At 45.5% G+C, this 18,817-nt stretch overlaps 3 protein-coding genes across 3 annotated transcripts in view; all 3 read right to left on the bottom strand.

Moving 5' to 3' along the window:
• The window catches only part of LOC104161377 (titin-like), a gene marked incomplete at its 3' end in the record, with an annotated part of 82,597 nt that overhangs the window by 24,764 nt on the left and 39,016 nt on the right, over nucleotides 1–18,817 (bottom strand). Inside the window, exons 44-51 of the mRNA XM_009699791.1 lie at nucleotides 4,638–4,916; nucleotides 2,969–3,532; nucleotides 2,270–2,551; nucleotides 1,891–2,169; nucleotides 1,243–1,521; nucleotides 866–1,144; nucleotides 454–741; nucleotides 62–340 (exon numbers count right to left, since the gene is read on the bottom strand). Of these exons, the coding sequence (XP_009698093.1) occupies nucleotides 62–340; nucleotides 454–741; nucleotides 866–1,144; nucleotides 1,243–1,521; nucleotides 1,891–2,169; nucleotides 2,270–2,551; nucleotides 2,969–3,532; nucleotides 4,638–4,916 (2,529 nt within the window). The remainder of the gene's footprint in view (nucleotides 1–61; nucleotides 341–453; nucleotides 742–865; nucleotides 1,145–1,242; nucleotides 1,522–1,890; nucleotides 2,170–2,269; nucleotides 2,552–2,968; nucleotides 3,533–4,637; nucleotides 4,917–18,817) is intronic.
• On the bottom strand, nucleotides 5,559–8,006 carry LOC104161376 (titin-like). Its single transcript, XM_009699790.1, has one exon. It carries the CDS (start codon nucleotides 8,004–8,006, stop codon nucleotides 5,559–5,561), a length of 2,448 nt encoding a protein of 815 aa, XP_009698092.1.
• Nucleotides 12,325–16,959, bottom strand: LOC104161375 (muscle M-line assembly protein unc-89-like). The gene has a single exon (XM_009699789.1). The coding sequence runs from the start codon at nucleotides 16,957–16,959 to the stop codon at nucleotides 12,325–12,327; it is 4,635 nt and encodes a 1,544-aa protein (XP_009698091.1).

Below are 18,817 nucleotides of genomic sequence, written 5' to 3'. Positions count from 1 at the left end.
GAAAGAGTGCCACTGGATCAATCCAGCAGCTGAAAGTTTAAAAGAGAGTAAGAGTGCAAACCTTTTACAAACAAGTTTGCCCTGCATGTTACTGAACCAGCTACATTGGAGACTTTGCAGGTGTATTTTCCTGAGTCTGTTGGTTTGACTGCATAAAGCTCCAAGTAACTTGCTAATGCTTCTGTCATAACGTAGCAGGCTCCTCCTGTCACCAGCTCAGTATCACCTTTGAACCATTTCACCGTCAGCGGTGTTGTGCCTTTAAATGTGCTTTTGAAACGTACGGTTGATGCAGGCAGTACATCTTGGGACTCTGGTTCTATAGTGAAGCTGGGTGGCTCTAGATTGTATTGAAAGGAAACAATTGTCAGACGCATGGCCTGCAGTTTGGGGAAGAAAAGTGGTATCACATGAAAAGTAAAACTCCAAGAAATGTGAAACAAATTGCCAAACCTTTTATAAACAAAGTGCTACTGCTTTCTTTGCTACCAGCAGAGTTTGTGGCTCTGCAAATGTAGACCCCAGCATCACTTGCATCCAGGTGTTTTATTTCCAAAGATGCAGAGCCTTCTACAAAGTGTACTGTGTACTTGGGACTTGATGTGATCTCAGTGTCTTGCTTAAACCAAGAGACAGTCATTGGAAGAGAGCCTGAAATTTTGCAGTCTAGGCGGCACGAGGTGCTAATGATGCTGTCAATATTCTTCAGTGGTTTAGTAAAGAAGGGAGGGACAGTGCGATCTGTTGGGAGCAAAAAAAAATGAAAGAGACCAACACATGAGCAAAACAGGCATGTAGTTCTGCTTCTGGCTCTGTTGGGCTCAGAGCAGAGTAGCAGGGCTCTTTGCAAAGAGTCAGTACCAACCTAGCACAGTGAAGCTGGTAGTACAAGAGCTGATGCCCACATCATTGGATATCTCAAAGGTGTACTCGCCACTGTCCTGCATTTCAGTAGCATAAAACTTGAGCTGGGCAATGTTATTTTTAAAGCTGATCCTATATTTTTTGCTGGCAGGTAGTGGCCTTCCATCTTTGAACCATTTGGTTTTTAGCTCTGGAGTGCCTGTGACGGTGTACTCCAAAATGGCTGGTTCCCCTGCTGTTACCTGGATCATTTCAGATTTTTCAATGATTTTGGCAGGTTCTACAACAGAATGAAACAACTAGTGTTAGGGACAAAAGGAAATCGCTCTTCTTCTCAGGTGGAAGACAATGCGGGGATCACAGCACTACTTCACTGACCTTTCACTGCTAGTTCACCAAAGCAGGACTGACTTCCTGCATCATTCTCAGCCACGCAGGTGTATTTGCCACCAGAGCTCAGCTGGACACCGGTAATTTGCAGTGTTGCTAGACCATGTTCAAATGTCACTCTCACTTTGTTATCATCTTGAATAATGTCTTTGCCCTTCATCCACGTCACAGAAATAGGCTGTGACCCTTTCACCACAGCCTGTAATGTAACACTATCTCCAGCCAGAGCTGTCACATTTTCGATTTTCTTAACAAAAGATGGTGGTTCTAGTTCAAAGAAAAGAGACAAGGAGAAATATTCATCTGCTACCACATCATCCCATCAAACCTGCTGCTTAAAGACAGTTTTACGAGACTGCATGTGCAGTACACGGCGCAATTCAGCTAAAGAGCAGACAAGGAGAAAAGCTGCATTCCCCAGCTAGGAGCTAATGCATGGCCCTTTAAGCTGAATGTCCTTCAAATTCACAGGTTTGACGCCAGATAAGAGTTAAGATACATACAGAATTTTAAGACAAGAAGATACTCTCCCTCCCCACCCTCCCTAGCCGCCCACAAATCCAAAGGCAAGATATTTTAAGAAATGAGAGGTTCTTGCCAGTCCCTTCAGTAAGTAGTTTTCTCTCTCCCACTGACCTTTCAAGATGTATGTTGCACTGCATATGCACTTCCCGACTTCATTAGCTATCACACACTCGTATTCACCGACATCCGCACTATTAAATGAGGACACCTCCAGAGAAATAACAGCTTTCTGAGAGGTCAACCTGTATTTTTTACTACTGCGAATCTGTTTCTTGTCTTTGTACCAGCTAATCTCAAATGGTCCAGTGCCAGCAACCTCACACTGAAGAACGGTGTTTGTTCCCTTCACTACCTCTGCTGGTTCAAGTGTTCGAATGAAAGACGGAGGCTCTATAAAAGCAGCAAGAAAGAATTAGTCAACCATGCCAAAAAAAAAAGGAAAAGAAGGTTTCTCTCAAGAATGTGACTGGCGGTAGCAGCAAGAACAGACCTTTGACAACTACTTCGGTGGTGCAACTGTCACTTCCAACCTCATTTACAGCTTCACATGAGTAGCTCCCACTGTCATCAACTTTCATCTCCAAAATATCTAACACAGCCACAGAATTGACAAAGGACATCCTGTGTGTGTTACTTTCACGGATTTCCTTATTGTTCTTGAACCAAGTAACCTGGATTTCAGGAGACCCTTTGATTTTGCATTGAAGGCGTGCAGAGTCACCTGGGGTCAGTAAATAAGATGGATCGACCTTCTTCACAAAGGATGGTGGTTCTAAAAATGGGAAACAAAGGGGAAGAAAAGGGAAAAGGGGGAAAGGAAAAGAGAAAAAGAAAGCTGAAATATGAAGCTTTGAAAGATTGGTTCTTTAGCGCAAGAACAAAACATGACTTCAGAAAAGATCAGCATAATCTTTGCTGAACTCCAGTTCTTGTGGTTTCCCTTGCCCTCTCCATCCATCTCTCCCTTGCATACAGGAGCAATTCTTGGATCTGGCTGGTGAAAGAAATTTTGAAGCAACAAACAGTGCACCGGAAGGCAGCAGGGGAAACGAGCAAGAGGTGAATGGACTCGATGGCAGGTCTGAGAAGAATTCACTTGTCATTCCAGCCCAAAGAAGTCTTTCCCTGCAAAAGAAGAAATGGGGAACTCAAAAAGAACAGAGGTAAAGGGGGTGTAGGATTATCTTACCTCTGACTGTGACACTGGCAGAAGAGGAGCTGCTTCCTGCCTCATTTGAGGCAGTGCACATATAATGGCCTGAATCCTTGAGCTTAGCCAGAGGGATCTCAAGCGAGGCTATTTTGTCTTCAAAGTAAATCTTATAATCTTTGCCCGGGGGGATTTTGTTTCCATCCTTCGTCCACCCTACTGTTACTTTCCTGTCTTCATCTACCTGACATTCAAGACGTATTTTCTTATTTACTGCTGACTGCACTGACTGCAAAACTTTAATGAAGTGGGGCTTGTCTATAATGACCATTTCAGCCTGGCAAATGTCAGCCCCAAACTTGTTGGAAGCTTTGCAAGTGTAAACCCCTCTGTCAGTGGTGGTGAGAAGGGAAATTTCTAATACATGTTTATTTTCCACTTTGGAGATCTTGTGGCGGTCTGAAGGTGAAATAGTTGTGCCATCTTTCTGCCAGGCGACATCGATGACTGGAGTGCCCGAAACAGTACACAGGAACTTGGCACTTTTGCCCACAAAAGTAGTGATAGATTCAGGTCTGGTAAGAAACGTTGGTGGAAATGCTTCTGCAAAACAAAGAGGTTCAATGTTATCCAGAGGCGAGAAACAGAGCTTATGTTCTTTCTTCACATTTGCCAGGGACAAAGCGCAAGAGGGGTCAGTTTGTCACTGGACACTCTTAAGCAAAAGAAGCCAGCAGTAAAGGAGATAAGAGGTGTTAAAGATGATGAATTTTGGTTTTTGATTTTGTACTTCTTGGGTCTATACATTGCTCCAGAGCTTGAAGGCATTTTGAATCTTTGGAGCAATGTACAAACTAAAGGAAAATAAACCAAAAGCCAGAATTTCCTCCCCCAAGACTGACATATTTCCACACCATTCCCTCAAGATGGAAAAGTTTGCATGCACTTCACAATTTGTGTGTCTGTCTAGTCTCTGGCAGCTGGCACTTAGCAAAGACCACATAAAGACTCCTCCCACAAAGAGAAAAGTCAGAGCAAAACCAATCATAATACACTAAAAGATCAAGAGATGGTGAGCTGTTTTGGTTTTGTTTTTTTTTTAATAGGCAAAAAAAAAAGAAAAAAAAAGAAGATAATTTTATAGCTCTCAATAGACAAAAATGTTCACAAACTGGAAGAGCTTTAAACCCTCTTTTGTTTGTTTAAGAAGTTCTGTTTCGCCAACCACACAGAGTTCCCTTCTGAACATGGCACACATGTTCAGGTATGTGTAGCTGCATAGCCTCCCTGACAAGTATAGCTGCAGGATAAACATAGGGTGCTATGATAATTACACAGTGATTAGTACACCAAAGAAATCAGACTTAAAAGTGCATGTTTTCTTGTTGTCTGGAAGTTAAATAAACCTTCTTCAAGAATGTATTCACGTTCTGTTGACAATCTAGTCCCTCCTGCTCTCTCCCCCTTCTTTCTTCCCTTCTGAAGCTTTTCACACTAATTCCCTTTTCTAGGCACAGAAAGCATCTAACAGCAGCATTCTCAAAAATTATTTCTTCTCTATGCTTGTGCCTGCCAAAATTAGGTATGGATTATGCATAACAATGGCAATCAAGAGCCCTACCATAAACATGTGTAAGTACAGCAGTGAAAGCATTACAATATACCAAGATATTTTATGGAGGAGAAGTACTTGGAAGTCCGTACTTACCAGTGACTGTTAAAAGGGCTGTAGAGCTTACACTGCCATGCTGGTTGGAAGCCTTGCAGCTATACTCTCCATAGTCAACAACCTGAGGCCTCGGGATCTCCAGCGTGGAGACGTAGTTGGAGGTGCGAATGGAGTATTTGTCTCCATCATATATCTCTCGTCCAGCTTTGTACCACTGGAACCTGACATTGGGAGCAGTCTCTACCTCACAGGTAAACTTGGCTACGTGATTTACAGCCACCTCCAGAGATTCGAGCCTCCTCCTCAGGATCGGTGCAACTGAAATCAGAAGCAGAGAGTAACTCAAAGCCTGCCTGCTGACATTCTGGAAAATAATAGTGAAGTGCCTAACTGAAAAAAAACAAACAGGTGATCTACTCGCAATCCACATAAAGTGACTGTAAAGGAAAAAAAATCTGTAAGAAATGAAAGCAGTACCAGGCTCAGTGGACAGACAGTGTTATGGTACATAATGACATCAGGAAACACAGTGGTGATTCTGTAAGCCAACACGCAGCAGTGATGCACAACAACAATGTGATACAAACATACACCACACCATCCTGGAGCTGTGACAAATTATGGTGTGAATGAGAAATTGTGCTGAAACTGTGCAATGACTCTAAAGAGTGAGAGAGAGTGCAGCAGTGAGAAAAGTGAGAAGAGCAGGCCCACTTCTTAGGCAACCATGGGAGAAGCATTGGGAATTGAGATGCAGCTTGTCCTGACTGTGCTTGTGTGATGAGAACAGGAAGCACAAAGTTTCTGACCAAAGACTGGGATGCAGGAAGTGAGGGACTTAGAAATGTGGTAAAAGGAGACCATAAATCCAGAGAGAAAGGGGGTCCTCTGATTAGTAGCATGATGGTATTAATATTATGTCTGTATCCAAAGATACAGACACATAGTGGGGCAGTTTCATTAGTAGAACAGTGTATTAGAAAGGCAGTATCTTATGCCCATAATCCAACCTCTTTTAACAACTGTGAGTTTTGCTGCTGTTGCTCTTTTTCCACTTTGATTCAGTGCCTCACAGGTGTACTCTCCTTGGTGAATCTCCGTGCACACTTTGCTTATTACTAGTGTGTACATGTCCTGATCTTGCAAACACTTGAATTTGTCGCCTGAAGACACCAGTTTACCCTCAAAGTACCAGTTCACCTCTCTGACATTTGTTATGGCAGACACCAGACTGACACTCTCCCCTTCCTCCACAACAGTGTCCACCAGTTTGCTGTGTATGATGGGATAACTCTCTTTGCCCAGCTCATCTTCTAGCTTCCCAGCTCTAGTTTCCAGACCCTCTCTGCCCTCTTCCTCACATATTTCTTCCCTTTTCTCCTTCCTTTTCAGTATTTCTGTGGGTGTCTCAATGGGGACACCTGCAGAGGCTACATCAGCAGTGGCTGCAGCTGCACCCACATCCTTGATTTGACCATGCCCCATCACAGTGTCCATTACTTGTGCAGACAAAGGCTGCTCCAGGGGTATTTCTGCCTCTGTAGTCCTCTCAGCCTGCTGGGGCTCCAGCTCAGAGGATTTTCCTGAGAGAAATGGACTGGGATCGACTGGCAATGCTTTGGATTTTTCATCTGTCAAGAGATGTTTTTCTTCACAAATAAGAGAATAGAAAGCCTCCTTCAAGACCATTTTCTGGTCAGCTGTCTGAATGCTGACTTCTCCCAAGGAGACTGGTATTTCTATGGGACTGAGTCCTCCTGTGGTCACAACATAGGTGCATTGAGTATGTTTATGTTCCTCGGTGATGTTTAATGTCCTTACTTCAACATTTTCTTTATCAGCCAACCATTCTGAAAACAAGAGGTTTTGCTCGCTTACCACTGCAGCTTTCAGTGCATTTCTAATTTGAGACTTTATGTCTAAGTTGAAGCTCCTGGGAATCCCAGCAGTGAGCTGGCTCTCTTTGTTGAGGACTTGGCTTGGCAGGAGCTGGTGAGTGTACATTGTTTCATGGGGTTGTCTCTCTGCCCTTGGACACCGCCTAAGTGGGCTGGCAAGATCCACGACATGTTCCTCGTCCAGGGGCTGGTTTTCTTCTAGCAGCAAGGGAAATCTCACAGCCTGTCCCTCATGGATTCTTGCAGCAAAATCAGCCTCTGCTGCTTCCAGGGAAAAAATGTTCTCCAGGGGCACAGCTTGGCCTTCAGTGAAAGCCAGTTCAGAGGGAAATTGGGGTTCAGCCTTCAGCTCACCTTGCATTGCCTGGAAGCCCTCAAGGACCTGGATGTGGTCACCATCTATGGCATGGCTCTCGGTGGTGCTTGACACCTGTAGAAGCGCTGGGGAAGCCTCTGCCTTCAGAACAGCCATTTGCTGTGCTGCCTTGGGGATGACTTGCTCCTTGGGCAAGAGCATCTGTGCAGCTACAGTCCCAAGGCAGCCCAGCAGTCGTGTCTCCATCACTGCTGCAGGCACCACACCCTGGGGGCCAGCAGGGAGGGTTTGCAGTGCCTCTGCCAGAAGCCTGCTGCTCTCTTGTGTTGTGGCCACCTGGGCAAGCATCTCTTCAACACTCTGTGCAGCCAGACAGGCTGGTGGCAGGGCAGGCAAGATGTCCTCCCTGGCCAGTGTGTGCTCTGCCTGGCTCGTCTGGAGCTGAAGGAGGGTCAGGGGCTCCCTCATGACCTCAAGGCTGAGTGCTCCTTCCATGGCAGGAAGCTCACCAGCCTCCTCATAGGAGAGGGGGCTTTGGTCCTCTGCCACTGCAGAGTGTTGCAAGGCTGGGCTCTGCCTGCACGCAGCATGCTCCTCTGGCAGTACAAGGAGCTCAGCAGAGCATGTGGCCTCGCCCAGGGCGCTCACCGCCCTGCACGTGTAGAGCCCAGCGTCCTCCTCCATGCACTTCCACACTGTCAGGGAGCCTGAGCCATCAGGGTGGTTAGCAACAGAACAATGTGCATCAGAGAAGAGCTGCTTATTCCCCTTGAACCACTGCACATCAGGGCATGGCTCCCCAGCCACAGTGTACTCAAAGACTGCAGTGAAGCCCAGCGCACACCGCACGCTGTCTGGCTCCCTGGCAAAGCGAGGGACTCCTTGTACCCGCTGCCGCACGTGGAGGTGGGCACTGCATGTGGTCTCACCGTATGCATTGCTGGCCACGCACGTGTACTCACCCTCATCCTGCACACCCGCATATGGGAGGATGAGGCTGTGGTCATTGCCAGCAAACACTAACTTACAGTCCATCGATGGGGTTAGCTTCATACTGTTGAAAAACCACTGGATTTTGGGTGTGGGGCTGCCAGTAACAGTAACAGAGAGCCTAGCTACATCTCCCTGCCAGACTTCAACATTTGAGGCCTGTTTGAGGAAAACAGGGACTTTGCCCCCGTCCTCCATTTTCATCTTTGCTTTGCTGGAATAAACTGTTTTTTCAGACTCAAATTCAAGTGTTTTCTCTCTATCAGGCAACTGAAGGCCGCTGCTGTAGCCTTCACTTCTTCCTTCCTCAGAAGACACAGTAAAAGAGCTAGCGATGTCTGTATGGAAAAAAATTGTTTCATTTACTAGAATGCTTAAGAGAACACTTGTAGCTAGCAATAAACAGCGTTAGTGCAACTATTTTTGTATAGTTGGAGGCTTTCTCAATACTGTACAGCAGTTAACAATGACCATGAGGTCCTCTTGCTGTCAAATACACACCTGCAAAACCCGCAAGACATGCTGTGCTGTCAGGTTACTTATGAACTTTCTATTTGGATCAACACAGGTGTCTCTTTAAACCTGACATCACAGTATGGCTTAGGCATACCCCCAGGGTGTACTGTGAGAGTAACAGTCAAGCAACATTGTGCATTTCACAAACAGGATTAAAGTGGTATCTGCCATACATATTTGTATGTACACTCTTACAAATAAGTACAGCAGAACATCGCTGAGACTCTGGTTTAATTCAAAACACCAAGAAAATGCAGAATGACAGAATTAGGATTGGAGAAATAACACAAACTTTTCAGTGCACCAACCTTTCTTCTGGTGCAGTTAGTTAATCTCTTTCAACTCTACCTTTTGTCTAACACACTAAGATACTACCTCTCCCTTATCAGCTTTGTCCTGTTTTTGTCATTAGACCCTTATGCTTACAACACCATTATTACTAAAAACGTGAGTTTGCACACTTGATTTAATGTAATTGATATAAATCTCTACTTTTAAATTCCTCCCTACCACAACATTGCATATTAAAACTCCCACAATACCAGGGAAAAAGAGGACAGAGCACTTTAAGCTTTTTCTTTCTCTTGCCTTTGTTAATTTAGACATTTATGTGTTGAACCACTTTGTTCTAGTGGTGGTTTCAAAATGAGAGGAAACAGACATCAAGAACATGTCACTGTCTGCAGACACTTGACATGAGAAGCATCAGTGAAATCTGAGACTTCCAGGAACAGAAAAACCATCCATGAAAAGCACGGCGCAAGGAAAACCTTTGGAAATCAAATCCTATTGTCCTCACTGAGTCAAGTATGCTCAGTTAAAGCCCACAGTATGTGACACTGGAAAGATATGAGAGTTGTTAAAAAAGAATAAAAGAAATGTGAGTGGATAAAAGTCTCCAAGCAACTGTAATGGTGAATCTTGATAAATTTCTCAATTACAGTGCCTTAAATTCCAAAACTTATTGAGAAATAATAATTTTTTGCTGCACTCCAATAACAACTATAAAGAACGAATATGCCATATCCAATTCTTTCTCATTGGTTTTAGCAATTATTAATCTTGCCAGAAATACCATAATATACATGACATAGCACAGTGCATACAGTGATTAACTGCAGAGAGGAGATTCTTAAGTTTAAAAAAAAATTACACCAGTCCTTCAGTATTACCTACCATCCTTGTTAAAACAGTAGGGCAGTTTCCCCAGAAATACAATGTACTAATGAATTTGAGAATGGGTCGCAGAATTGGGCCCATAATAAAGTATAAAAATTGCAGAATGGAACCTATGCTAACGCACATGAGAATGCTTTATACACAGGAGTGTGGCAAAAATTAATGCACTTTTGTGTGTTCCTGGATATTTATGACAGAAAAAACCGATACAGATATTTTTTCATATTTTAGCTATGTCTGTGAAATGAATAAAGTACAAGATGCGACGGACTTAAATCATTTACATATTTATTTCACAAATTAACCATACACGTTAACATTCAATACACATTGATGACAAACGAACATAATTAATCATTTTTTAAAGATAATTGTCTTGTAGAAATTAAGATGACATTAAACCTTACAATGAAATGGTGAGTTTTGTAATTCCTATGAAAGCACAAAATTTTGAAGAGAGATGGTCAATCATAGCTCTAAGCTATACCAGTTGCCCCAAGGTAAGTTTATTCAAGATTAGAATTATTCCAGATTTATATCATTGTAGCTTAGTTGAGACTTTGTCTCTCCATAAGCACGATAGTGCTCCTGGCTAATGTATGAAATTTAAAACAAGACTTTTAAAATTACACAAACCACAAACACTACCACACAGGTAAAGATAAAAACACTTGGCCATGTATTTCAGATATGAACATGAACTTGGATGTGTTTAGCTTATGGCTTCAAAAACAAGTTATGGGCTTGTTTCTACTACAAATTTCCGTCCGTTTACATGCCAATTAAACACATCATAATCGCTTAGGAACTTTCTAAAGGGCCTCTGACGTCTTTGGCTTTGGAACTAAAAGACCCCTCACGTCACAGCTGACGTCTAATATCAAACAATTCATGCCAACTTCCCTAGGGACCTCTGCTGTCTAATGAATCAGTTAGTGCTACACATCTACACAAGGAATGGATTAAGGACACATTATGAAGCAATTCTTTCCCAACACAGCACTGGGTCAGACACTCATGCTGCTCTTTCCTACCACTGTTACCTGTGAGAAATCACAATTATCTCTGCTTTTTAACAACATACAAATCTTAAATATTTATCATGAGGTCATGACTGGGAAGAAATTGAAGTGACACATTGGTATTAGCCTAACCAGTCCAGTCATTTTCCCCATGTACTGGGTCATTAGAACCTGCCACTCCTGACTTTATGCTTGTGTTGGGCAACACAATTGGGCAAAGTGAATCTTTTGATCAAAAGTTACTATCCCAGTTGAGTGATGGGGTAGTCTTAAAAGATTGAGTTTTTGAGGCATGTTGACCTCAGTGTGAGGACATGTCAAGCTCAGAAATAAGAACATGCATGAACATAACTATTTCTATAGTACATTCAGTTATTTTATGCTTAAAATCACCATGCTCCTTAAAGCAGTTTGCAAGGCAACTGACAACAATTTGTAAATAACTGGAAGAACCTCATGAACATGTAATCAAAGTAAAAATAATTTTTGCTTAGGGTTGTTGAACTCAAGGTTTCACCTTGGCATATTGGTAACTGGAATGCTGGCACATGCATTAGAGAGTTATTTAACTTCTGATAAACATTAATTAATAACTTCCATACTTTTAACATATTTTTAAATCAATTTATAATTGTTTATGTAAGATAGATTTAGTTCTGATTTTATTATGTCAGCTACTGCTGATTCCTCCTCCTAAATATTAGCATTATTTTCAATACAAAACTATATACTCACATTGAGAACAGTAACGTAAAAATCTCTTCTGCTGAGAAAATGCCACAGATAACAATTGAATGTATTCTACTTATTTCTGGTCATCTTGACACATAGCACACCTAACTGTTACTAATTTTTAAAAAAAGGAAAAAGGGAATATGTAGAGATTTATTTCTAAAGTGAAACAAGAATACTGAATAAAAATCTCTCACTTTTTTATTACTACATATTTTTATGAATGACATTGTAATACGGGGACAACCAAAATTATTTTAATGAATTTACAGTTACATCATTGATTTATTATGCTCCCTCTCCTTTCCGTTTAACTTCTACAGTACAAAATATGTTTTCATGTTTATTACTTGGTAATAGAGAAAAAAATCCTGCCCAGCCTCTACTAATGCAAAACTTTCATTTTCTTCCCATTGTGTTACTTTTCTTTGCAACAGCATAATTCCATTGACTTAAAAAAAAAGTCATTTAATTCCATGAGTCAGTAGAATAAGGCCCATGGATGTAAGAATTTTGCAGTGATAGAAACTGTAAACACAGGATTTGAATCAGTGAGACTCACATGTTCTGACACAACATTGTGAGAAGGGGGAATACCAATTTAAGGAGCTCTTTCACAGAACTATATCCGAACTAAACAGCAAGCATAACCTCTAGGTTACAAGAAAAAGGTGATTTCTACATTTTCAGGTGATTTCTAGTCTACATAAAACAATAATGACTGCACTGTTACAGACACACAGGTCTATGTACACTATACGAAAAAATTAGTCCTATATAAATGAGTGTCAATTAAAATATCTTTACAAGAAAGAGTAAGGAGCTTGGAGGGAGCCTGAAATATACCTCAGTGTAGAAAGTGTACACAAAACCTATGCACAGATCAAATTTCACTTAAATTCCCCGATTAAGGCAAGTTTAAGTGAGACAGAAATATGCCCACGTAGAGTGGTTTTCATCCTTAAAGAGATGAAAAACAATGCCCCTAAAATGAGTGCTGCATTTTTACCTGCAATGACCAGCATAAAAACATTTAGTGTTTCAAAAGAGACTCTGAAATAAATTATGGAAATTTAGTATAATGTTAACACAGCACAAGTCTCAGCAGTTCCTGCCCTGTTAGTAGCTATACATTTGTACTGCCCACTGTCACTTTGCATCAAGTTTTCAATAGTAAGGCTATGAGAGCCCCCCTCCTCTTCCTGCACACAGTACCTGTCCCCTTCCAACAACACCCCATCCTTGTACCAGCAGACACTTGGGTGGGGGGAACCAGTTACGAGACACTGGAAACATGCCGAGGCACCTACAAACGTACTGTAGTCAGAAATAAGCCTCAGAAATCTGGGAGGGGCTTCTGTGACCTGGAACTCAAAGCTGCAGCTCTCCGAGTCCTCTGCCCTAAACTCAACTCGTTCCTCTTGGGATGGCTCTGCAAACAAACTGATGTTGACACACTTCTCCCCTTCCACTTCCTGCTCTTGTTGAGTCACTGCAAGCAGTCGGATCGCTTTCTCTGGGTCGTCTATGTGCCGCTTGAGCTCAAACTCCAGCTCTGTTTCTGACTGGTCACCCGGGCTCACAGTCTTACTCAAAAGCAAGTCACGCTCCTGAGGCTTGTGTGGTTCATTGCCCATGACTATCTCACTGCTCACCTTAGCACTTGCTCCCTGCTGAGCCATGACTACGAGAGACCCTTTGCACATTGCTTCTCCCAGCCGATTCATCGCTCGACAGTGATACCAGCCACCATCAGAAAGACCTACATTTTGGACCTTCAGACTGTGAAGTCCCTCCTTGTGACTCACAACATACTTCCCTGTGGCAGGTGTCACACAGGTGTCACCTCTGAACCACTGCACTACTGGGACAGGAGTACCTGTTACCACGCACTCAAACACTGCCTCCAAGCCTTCTGTCACCTCAACATCTGCAAAGGGCACGGCAAAGCGGGGAGGCATTTCAGTTACTTGGAAATCAATTTTTACATCCTCATTCTCCTCTGCGGCCAAGCCTGCAGCTTGCTCCAACAAGGCAAGTGGAAGAACATCCAGAGAAACCACCATGCTCTTTTTATCTGGGCTAAACTCAGGACTGGTTACAATTTTGACCTGCTTCTCAAACTCCTTCACCTCACTTTCATCCAGCTCCACTTCCAGGAGGATTTCCTGTGGTGAAGGTGACCTTGAAGATGTATTTTGTTCCAGGTCAAAATGTATAACATGCTGGTGGGTGACAGGAGGTGGCAGTGCTAGTGACCGCCCATCTTCAGACAAGACTTCCACCTGTGCGATACTTTTAGCTTCCCCAACAATGTTTACTGCATGGCACAGATACTGCCCTCCATCAGCTTTCTGGATGTTAGTGATCTCCAGCAGATATTTTTCCCCATCCTTCTCTATCCGCACTCTCTCATCCAGCTCCAACAGAGATTTATTGTGATACCATTTCACCTCAGGCTTGGGCACACCCACCACCTCAGCCACAAAGCTCAGTGTGCTGCCCTTGTACAGCCTCCTCCTGATCAAGGCCTTGAGGAAAGCAGGTGGCATCTCCCTGCCTGATGGCTCCAGGGCTTCACAGGGGGTCCTGAACACCTCAGCCTGTGGCTGGTCTGGAGGCTGCTGCCTTGTCTCACAGAAGGGGAGCATGGTCAGAGCGTCCATGTACTCCCCAGTGGGTGTCTGGTAGTGCTCTGGTGGTGTGCTGTCCCCTGATGCAGAGCAGGGTCCCTCAAAAGGTGTGAAGTAGCGCTCTGAGGGTGTGTTGCTTTTTGAACCCTCAGACGGTGTGGAGTAGCGCTCAGGTGGTGTGCTGTACACTGAGCCCTCAGATGGTGTGGAGTAGCGCTCAGGTGGTGTGCTGTGTCCTGAGCCCTCAGACGGTGTGGAGTAGCGCTCAGGTGGTGTGCTGTGTCCTGGGCCCTCAGACGGTGTGGAGTAGCGCTCAGGTGATGTGCTGTGTCCTGAGCCCTCAGATGGTGTGGAGTAGCGCTCAGGTGGTGTGCTGTGTCCTGAGCTCTCAGACGGTGTGGAGTAGCACTCAGGCGTGCTGAGTGGTGTGTGGTAGGAAGCTGATGAAGCAGTTTCAAAGATCTCCACTGAGGATGGAGGTGTGTAGAAGTGGTCTGAATCAGGTGAATCCTCTCCGCTCCTGCTCTCCAGCTCTATAGACATTTCTGACTCAGGAGAGAAGGGCCGGGCGAGTTCCTGCTGGTTGTTGTAATAGTCATAAACCGTGCTGAAGGTAACTTCCTCCACTTCCAGTGAAGTGATGGTCTCTCGCTGCTCCTTCTGAACAGTCCCTTTGAGATAAGGAGTTTCCTGCATCCCAGTTGACCTTAAATACTTGGCCAGGGACAAGTCAGGCTCCAGCTCTGAGACTTGAATAGCACTGGGCTCTGGACCTGGAGAAATATCCTCCCATAGTTCTTCTCCATCCAGGCTATTCTCAGAGGCTTCCTCAGTGGGAATTCTCTTCTTGCCCTGAGACTCCTTCCTTTGCTCCTTCTGTGCCACAGGATCTTCCATTATTAAACCAAGTAAGAGTTGGTTAAAAGAGAAGCCCTTGGCTGTGTTTGGTTCCTGTTGGGTGTCCCTGAGCATCTCCTCAGGGGAATCTGTGCTTTCTAGCTTACAGGTAGAGCTGCTCATTCCTGTCTCAAAGACCTTTTCTCTCTCAGAAGCTTCCTCCTCAACTTGATGCCCAGCCTGGGGTTTCTTTTCACGTGCAGCTTTTTTCAAGTCGATGATGAAGCTGTCACTCTGGGAGTCTGTGGTCTCCAGTTGTTCCCCACTCTCCCACATGTGTGTTTCCTGGACTCCTCTTTGCAAATCTGCTGTGTACTCCACCAGAAAACTATGAATTTGTCCCTCAGGTGAATCCTCCCCACAGACACTCACCTCTGACTCATTAATTTCTTCAGCAGAAGATCCTTCTTCAGCAGATATCATGATGCTGCCAAGATCCCCATTAGGGATTTGCAAATCAGCCCTTCTGATTTCTCTTGGCTGTGCTTCTTCCTGAGTACTGACCTGCTCCTGCTGCATCCTGTAACTCTGACGCAGCTCCTCACTAAGAGACATCTCTTCCACAAGCACATCATGTTGGTGCACAGGGGAGATGAGCCCAGTCACTCCTGCCTCCACACTCTCTAGAGCTGTGGGGGTTTGTACCTGTTCTGTGTCCACAGCCTCTGCAGCTGGGAAAGGCTCTACAAACTTCTTCAGATCAAATGTGATATTGGTCTCAGTCTCAGATGGCAATAGCTGCTCTTTGAAATGCACTTCTTTTAGGTGAACCTCAACTTCCTCAGTAAGATCTTGACCTGAGTTTTCTATGCCAGGAGGAGTGAGGATTCGATCCAAAGAAGAGTTGCTTGCGTCAGACTCCATTTCTTGCAGCATTTGTCCATCATTGTGCATTTCCCAGTGTGAAGCATCCCCAGCATCAGTCGTTTCTTCTTTACAAAGGTGATCATCGGCCTCAATGTCCTGTTCAATATCAACTGAACCCTCTTGCTTCTTGGTCTGTTCCTTCCGCTGTTCTTCTGTACAGAAGTCATAACAGCCAAACTGCTCCTTTGTGGGTGTGTTTGCAATGTTGTCCTGCAGGTGGGGCACACTTGGCTGTTCTACTAGGGGCACATCAGGAGACATTGCCTCCCAGGCAGAAGCATCACTCTCCTCCATGTAAACATCACTCCCCTCTTGCACCACAGGTGATACAGGAATGAAAAATTGTGAATCCTCACACTCCCTTGTCAGAGCAGATTGCTCAGAGGCATGTGTTTGCCCTGTCACTTCCATAAATGGTGACTTCAAGATGTCCCAGGACAGAGTATCTGTAGGTGGTACCACCTTGTCTCCTTCAGCCTCCAGCTCCTCTGAAAAGTGACCAGAGTCCTTGGCCACCAGTTCATGCTCTTCCCTGGACATGCTGGGGTGCAGCTCAGTGGCATCAATTCCAAAGCTGTGCTCCTCAGAGACAGATTTTTCCCTATGCTGCCTCATCTCAGAAATACTGTCTGTATCCCTCACACTTTCTTCTGTATAATCCATTTCTTGCTTTGCATAAACTTCCATGATATCCAGCACCATCGTTTCCTTCATCTCACTTTCCCTGAAGTTAGGCGTTTTCTCACGCTCTTCTAATTGCTCACCAGGAGACGAAGATGGCTGCAGGGACCAGGGTAGGTGGGCTTCCTCCTCCTTGGAACATGTGATCTGTTCCTCTTCATCCTTCACAAGTGTGCTGAGGCCTTGGAGGTGCAGAACATGGTCCACAGCAGGCAATTCCTCAGTGCCTCCATCTGTGCTATAAAACCTTGGTGGACTGGGCTGCACTGTCAGCTCAGAGGCAGTCTGTGCGGTTCCAGCCACATTCTTGGCCACACAACGATACAGACCAGCATCTGCGACAGAGACCCCTTGGATGTGTAAGCGACACATACCATTCTTGTCTTCCTCAAACCTCAGCCTCTCGCTGGCAGAGAGGCTCTGGCCATTCAGGGACCAGGCCACAGCTGGTGAGGGCTGCCCAGACACAGCACACTCCACCACCACTGCCTCCCCTTCATGGCAATGAATGTGTGCTGGGGCTTCTGCCACAATTTGGGGTGGCTCATTTCCCACATCAAATGAAAACTTGAACTTGTGCTTTATCATGGGAGCAGCCTGGTCTGGAGAGGGCCGTGTGGTCTCCTTCATCTCTGTGTCTTGCTCTGGTGTTGGAGACGGGGCAGTGATTGTGATTTCCACAGGTAGTGACAGCAAGTCTGAGTCTGGAACTGCACTTGGCAGGTCCTGCTCTGCTGTGAAGGCCAGGCCGACTTCTTCCTCCTCCTCCACCTTCTCCTTCTCCTCACCATCCTCCTCCTTCTTTTCTTTCTCACATTCTTCCTCCTTCACTTTCCTCTCTTCTTCCCCCTCCTCCTCTTTCTTCCCTTCCTCTTCCTCCTCCTTTTTCATGACCTCGTAGGCTGGCATCGGCTGCCTCACACGGAGTGCAGCTGAGGTGCTGACTGTGCCCAGCGGGTTGAAAATCACGCAGGTGACAGTGCCACCATGCTGTGGGAGCAGGGATGGGAAGGTCAGTGTCGAGCAGCACTCTGTGGTGTGAACAGCAGTGCCCTGGATACGCCCCACAGGCTTGGCGTTGTTGTACCAAGTGACTGTGGGCTGTGGGCGGCCATGGAAGAGGCAGGAGAAGGTGCATCTGTGCCCCTCAACAGCCTCCTGGGACTTGACCTCCTGGACAAAGAGGGGTGGGCAGGGCTCCAGAAGACCACCTGGCATCTTCCATCTCTCCCCCGTGGCCTTGGGTCTGCAGTGCCCCTTCACTACCTGCACCTTGAGAGGCTCTGAGCCCCCCATCCTGGCAGCCACTTCAGGCAGGCTGGGCTTCCTAGGGGGGCTCCCCTGGGGCATGGACATGAGGGATTCCTGCTTCTTTTTCAGTGCTGCCCTCTTTGCTTCCCGCAGCCGCTGCAGCTTCCAACGGACCTCTTCATCCAGCAACTCCTCAGCATCCACCACTGTGCCACTGTGCCCCCTACCGCATACCAGCCCTGGACGATGAGGTCAGCCTCTGGAAACGGATGGTTCGTACCATGCCCCGGGCTGGGGAGAGGTCCCCAAGCAACTGCTCGGCCTCCTGCCCCTTGTCGAAGGGCGAGCCAGTGCAGCGGAGCACCACCCGCAGCCGGTCCTCCCGCCGCTGCTGCAGTAGGCACTTCCAGCTCTCCCGCATCCACTCTGCTTTCCCTGAGAAACCCAAGCCCTGCTGTTCCCTACTGTGTGCCACCAGCAGCGAGGCGGTGGACTCAGCTGAGCCCTCACTGTTAATGGCAAATATCCTGTAGCTGCCAGCATCATGCTCCCGCACATCCCGCACCTCCAGGCTGGCATGATGCGTATGCTCCTCACTCTCAGTGCGGATCACCTTGCGGCAGTCCTGGTGAACCGGCCGGTTGTTGTGAAACCAGGCCATGTGGGGTGCCGGGCATGCCACCAGCTTGCACTGGAAGAGTGCAGGGTCCCCTTCCAAGACAGACCTACACTTGAGGCCCTGTGTGAAGGTCGGTTTACGGTTCTGGGGGCAAGCCAGCACTGCTGCTGTCCCAGGTGCCTCAAGATTCGCCTTGCTGTGCTGCTCTGCAAGAGAAGGAGACTGGGTTACAATATGCCACGCTCTGCCTGCCATCTGATTGAAAAAAAATGAAATAGCAATATATTGAAATAAAAAATGGGCATGCAACAAATTTCATCACACACCCAGGAAAAAAAAGTAATTCACTCACCATATTTGTTCGAATAAACGCAACGCCTTGCTCTGTTTTAAAGATTGACACGAAAATCGTTCGTTGTCTGTTCTTTCTTCAGACTGTGGAAATTTCTTCTTGAACAAGCAAAAATGAATTTCAAAATAACACGTTCTTCTGCGTGTATGTTTTTGCTGCCTGGAAAAGCTGTGTGTCTTTGGGTAGCAAAGAAGAAAATCTTACCTGACTTGCAGACAGTAGAATAAACGCCCTTTCTGACCCCTCTGTTTGTAGATTAAATGTTC

The sequence above is a fragment of the Cariama cristata genome, unplaced genomic scaffold (assembly GCF_000690535.1).
Source record: "Cariama cristata isolate BGI_N322 unplaced genomic scaffold, ASM69053v1 scaffold40474, whole genome shotgun sequence".
NCBI lineage: Eukaryota > Metazoa > Chordata > Aves > Cariamiformes > Cariamidae > Cariama > Cariama cristata.
This window is presented reverse-complemented; position numbering and strand designations above follow the sequence as displayed.

What these genes read in the sequence shown, in the direction of transcription:
- LOC104161376 (XM_009699790.1), bottom strand. Translation starts at nt 8,006, where the DNA reads ATGAAAATGGAGGACGGGGGCAAAGTCCCTGTTTTCCTCAAACAGGCC.
- LOC104161375 (XM_009699789.1), bottom strand. Translation starts at nt 16,959, where the DNA reads ATGAAGGAGACCACACGGCCCTCTCCAGACCAGGCTGCTCCCATGATA.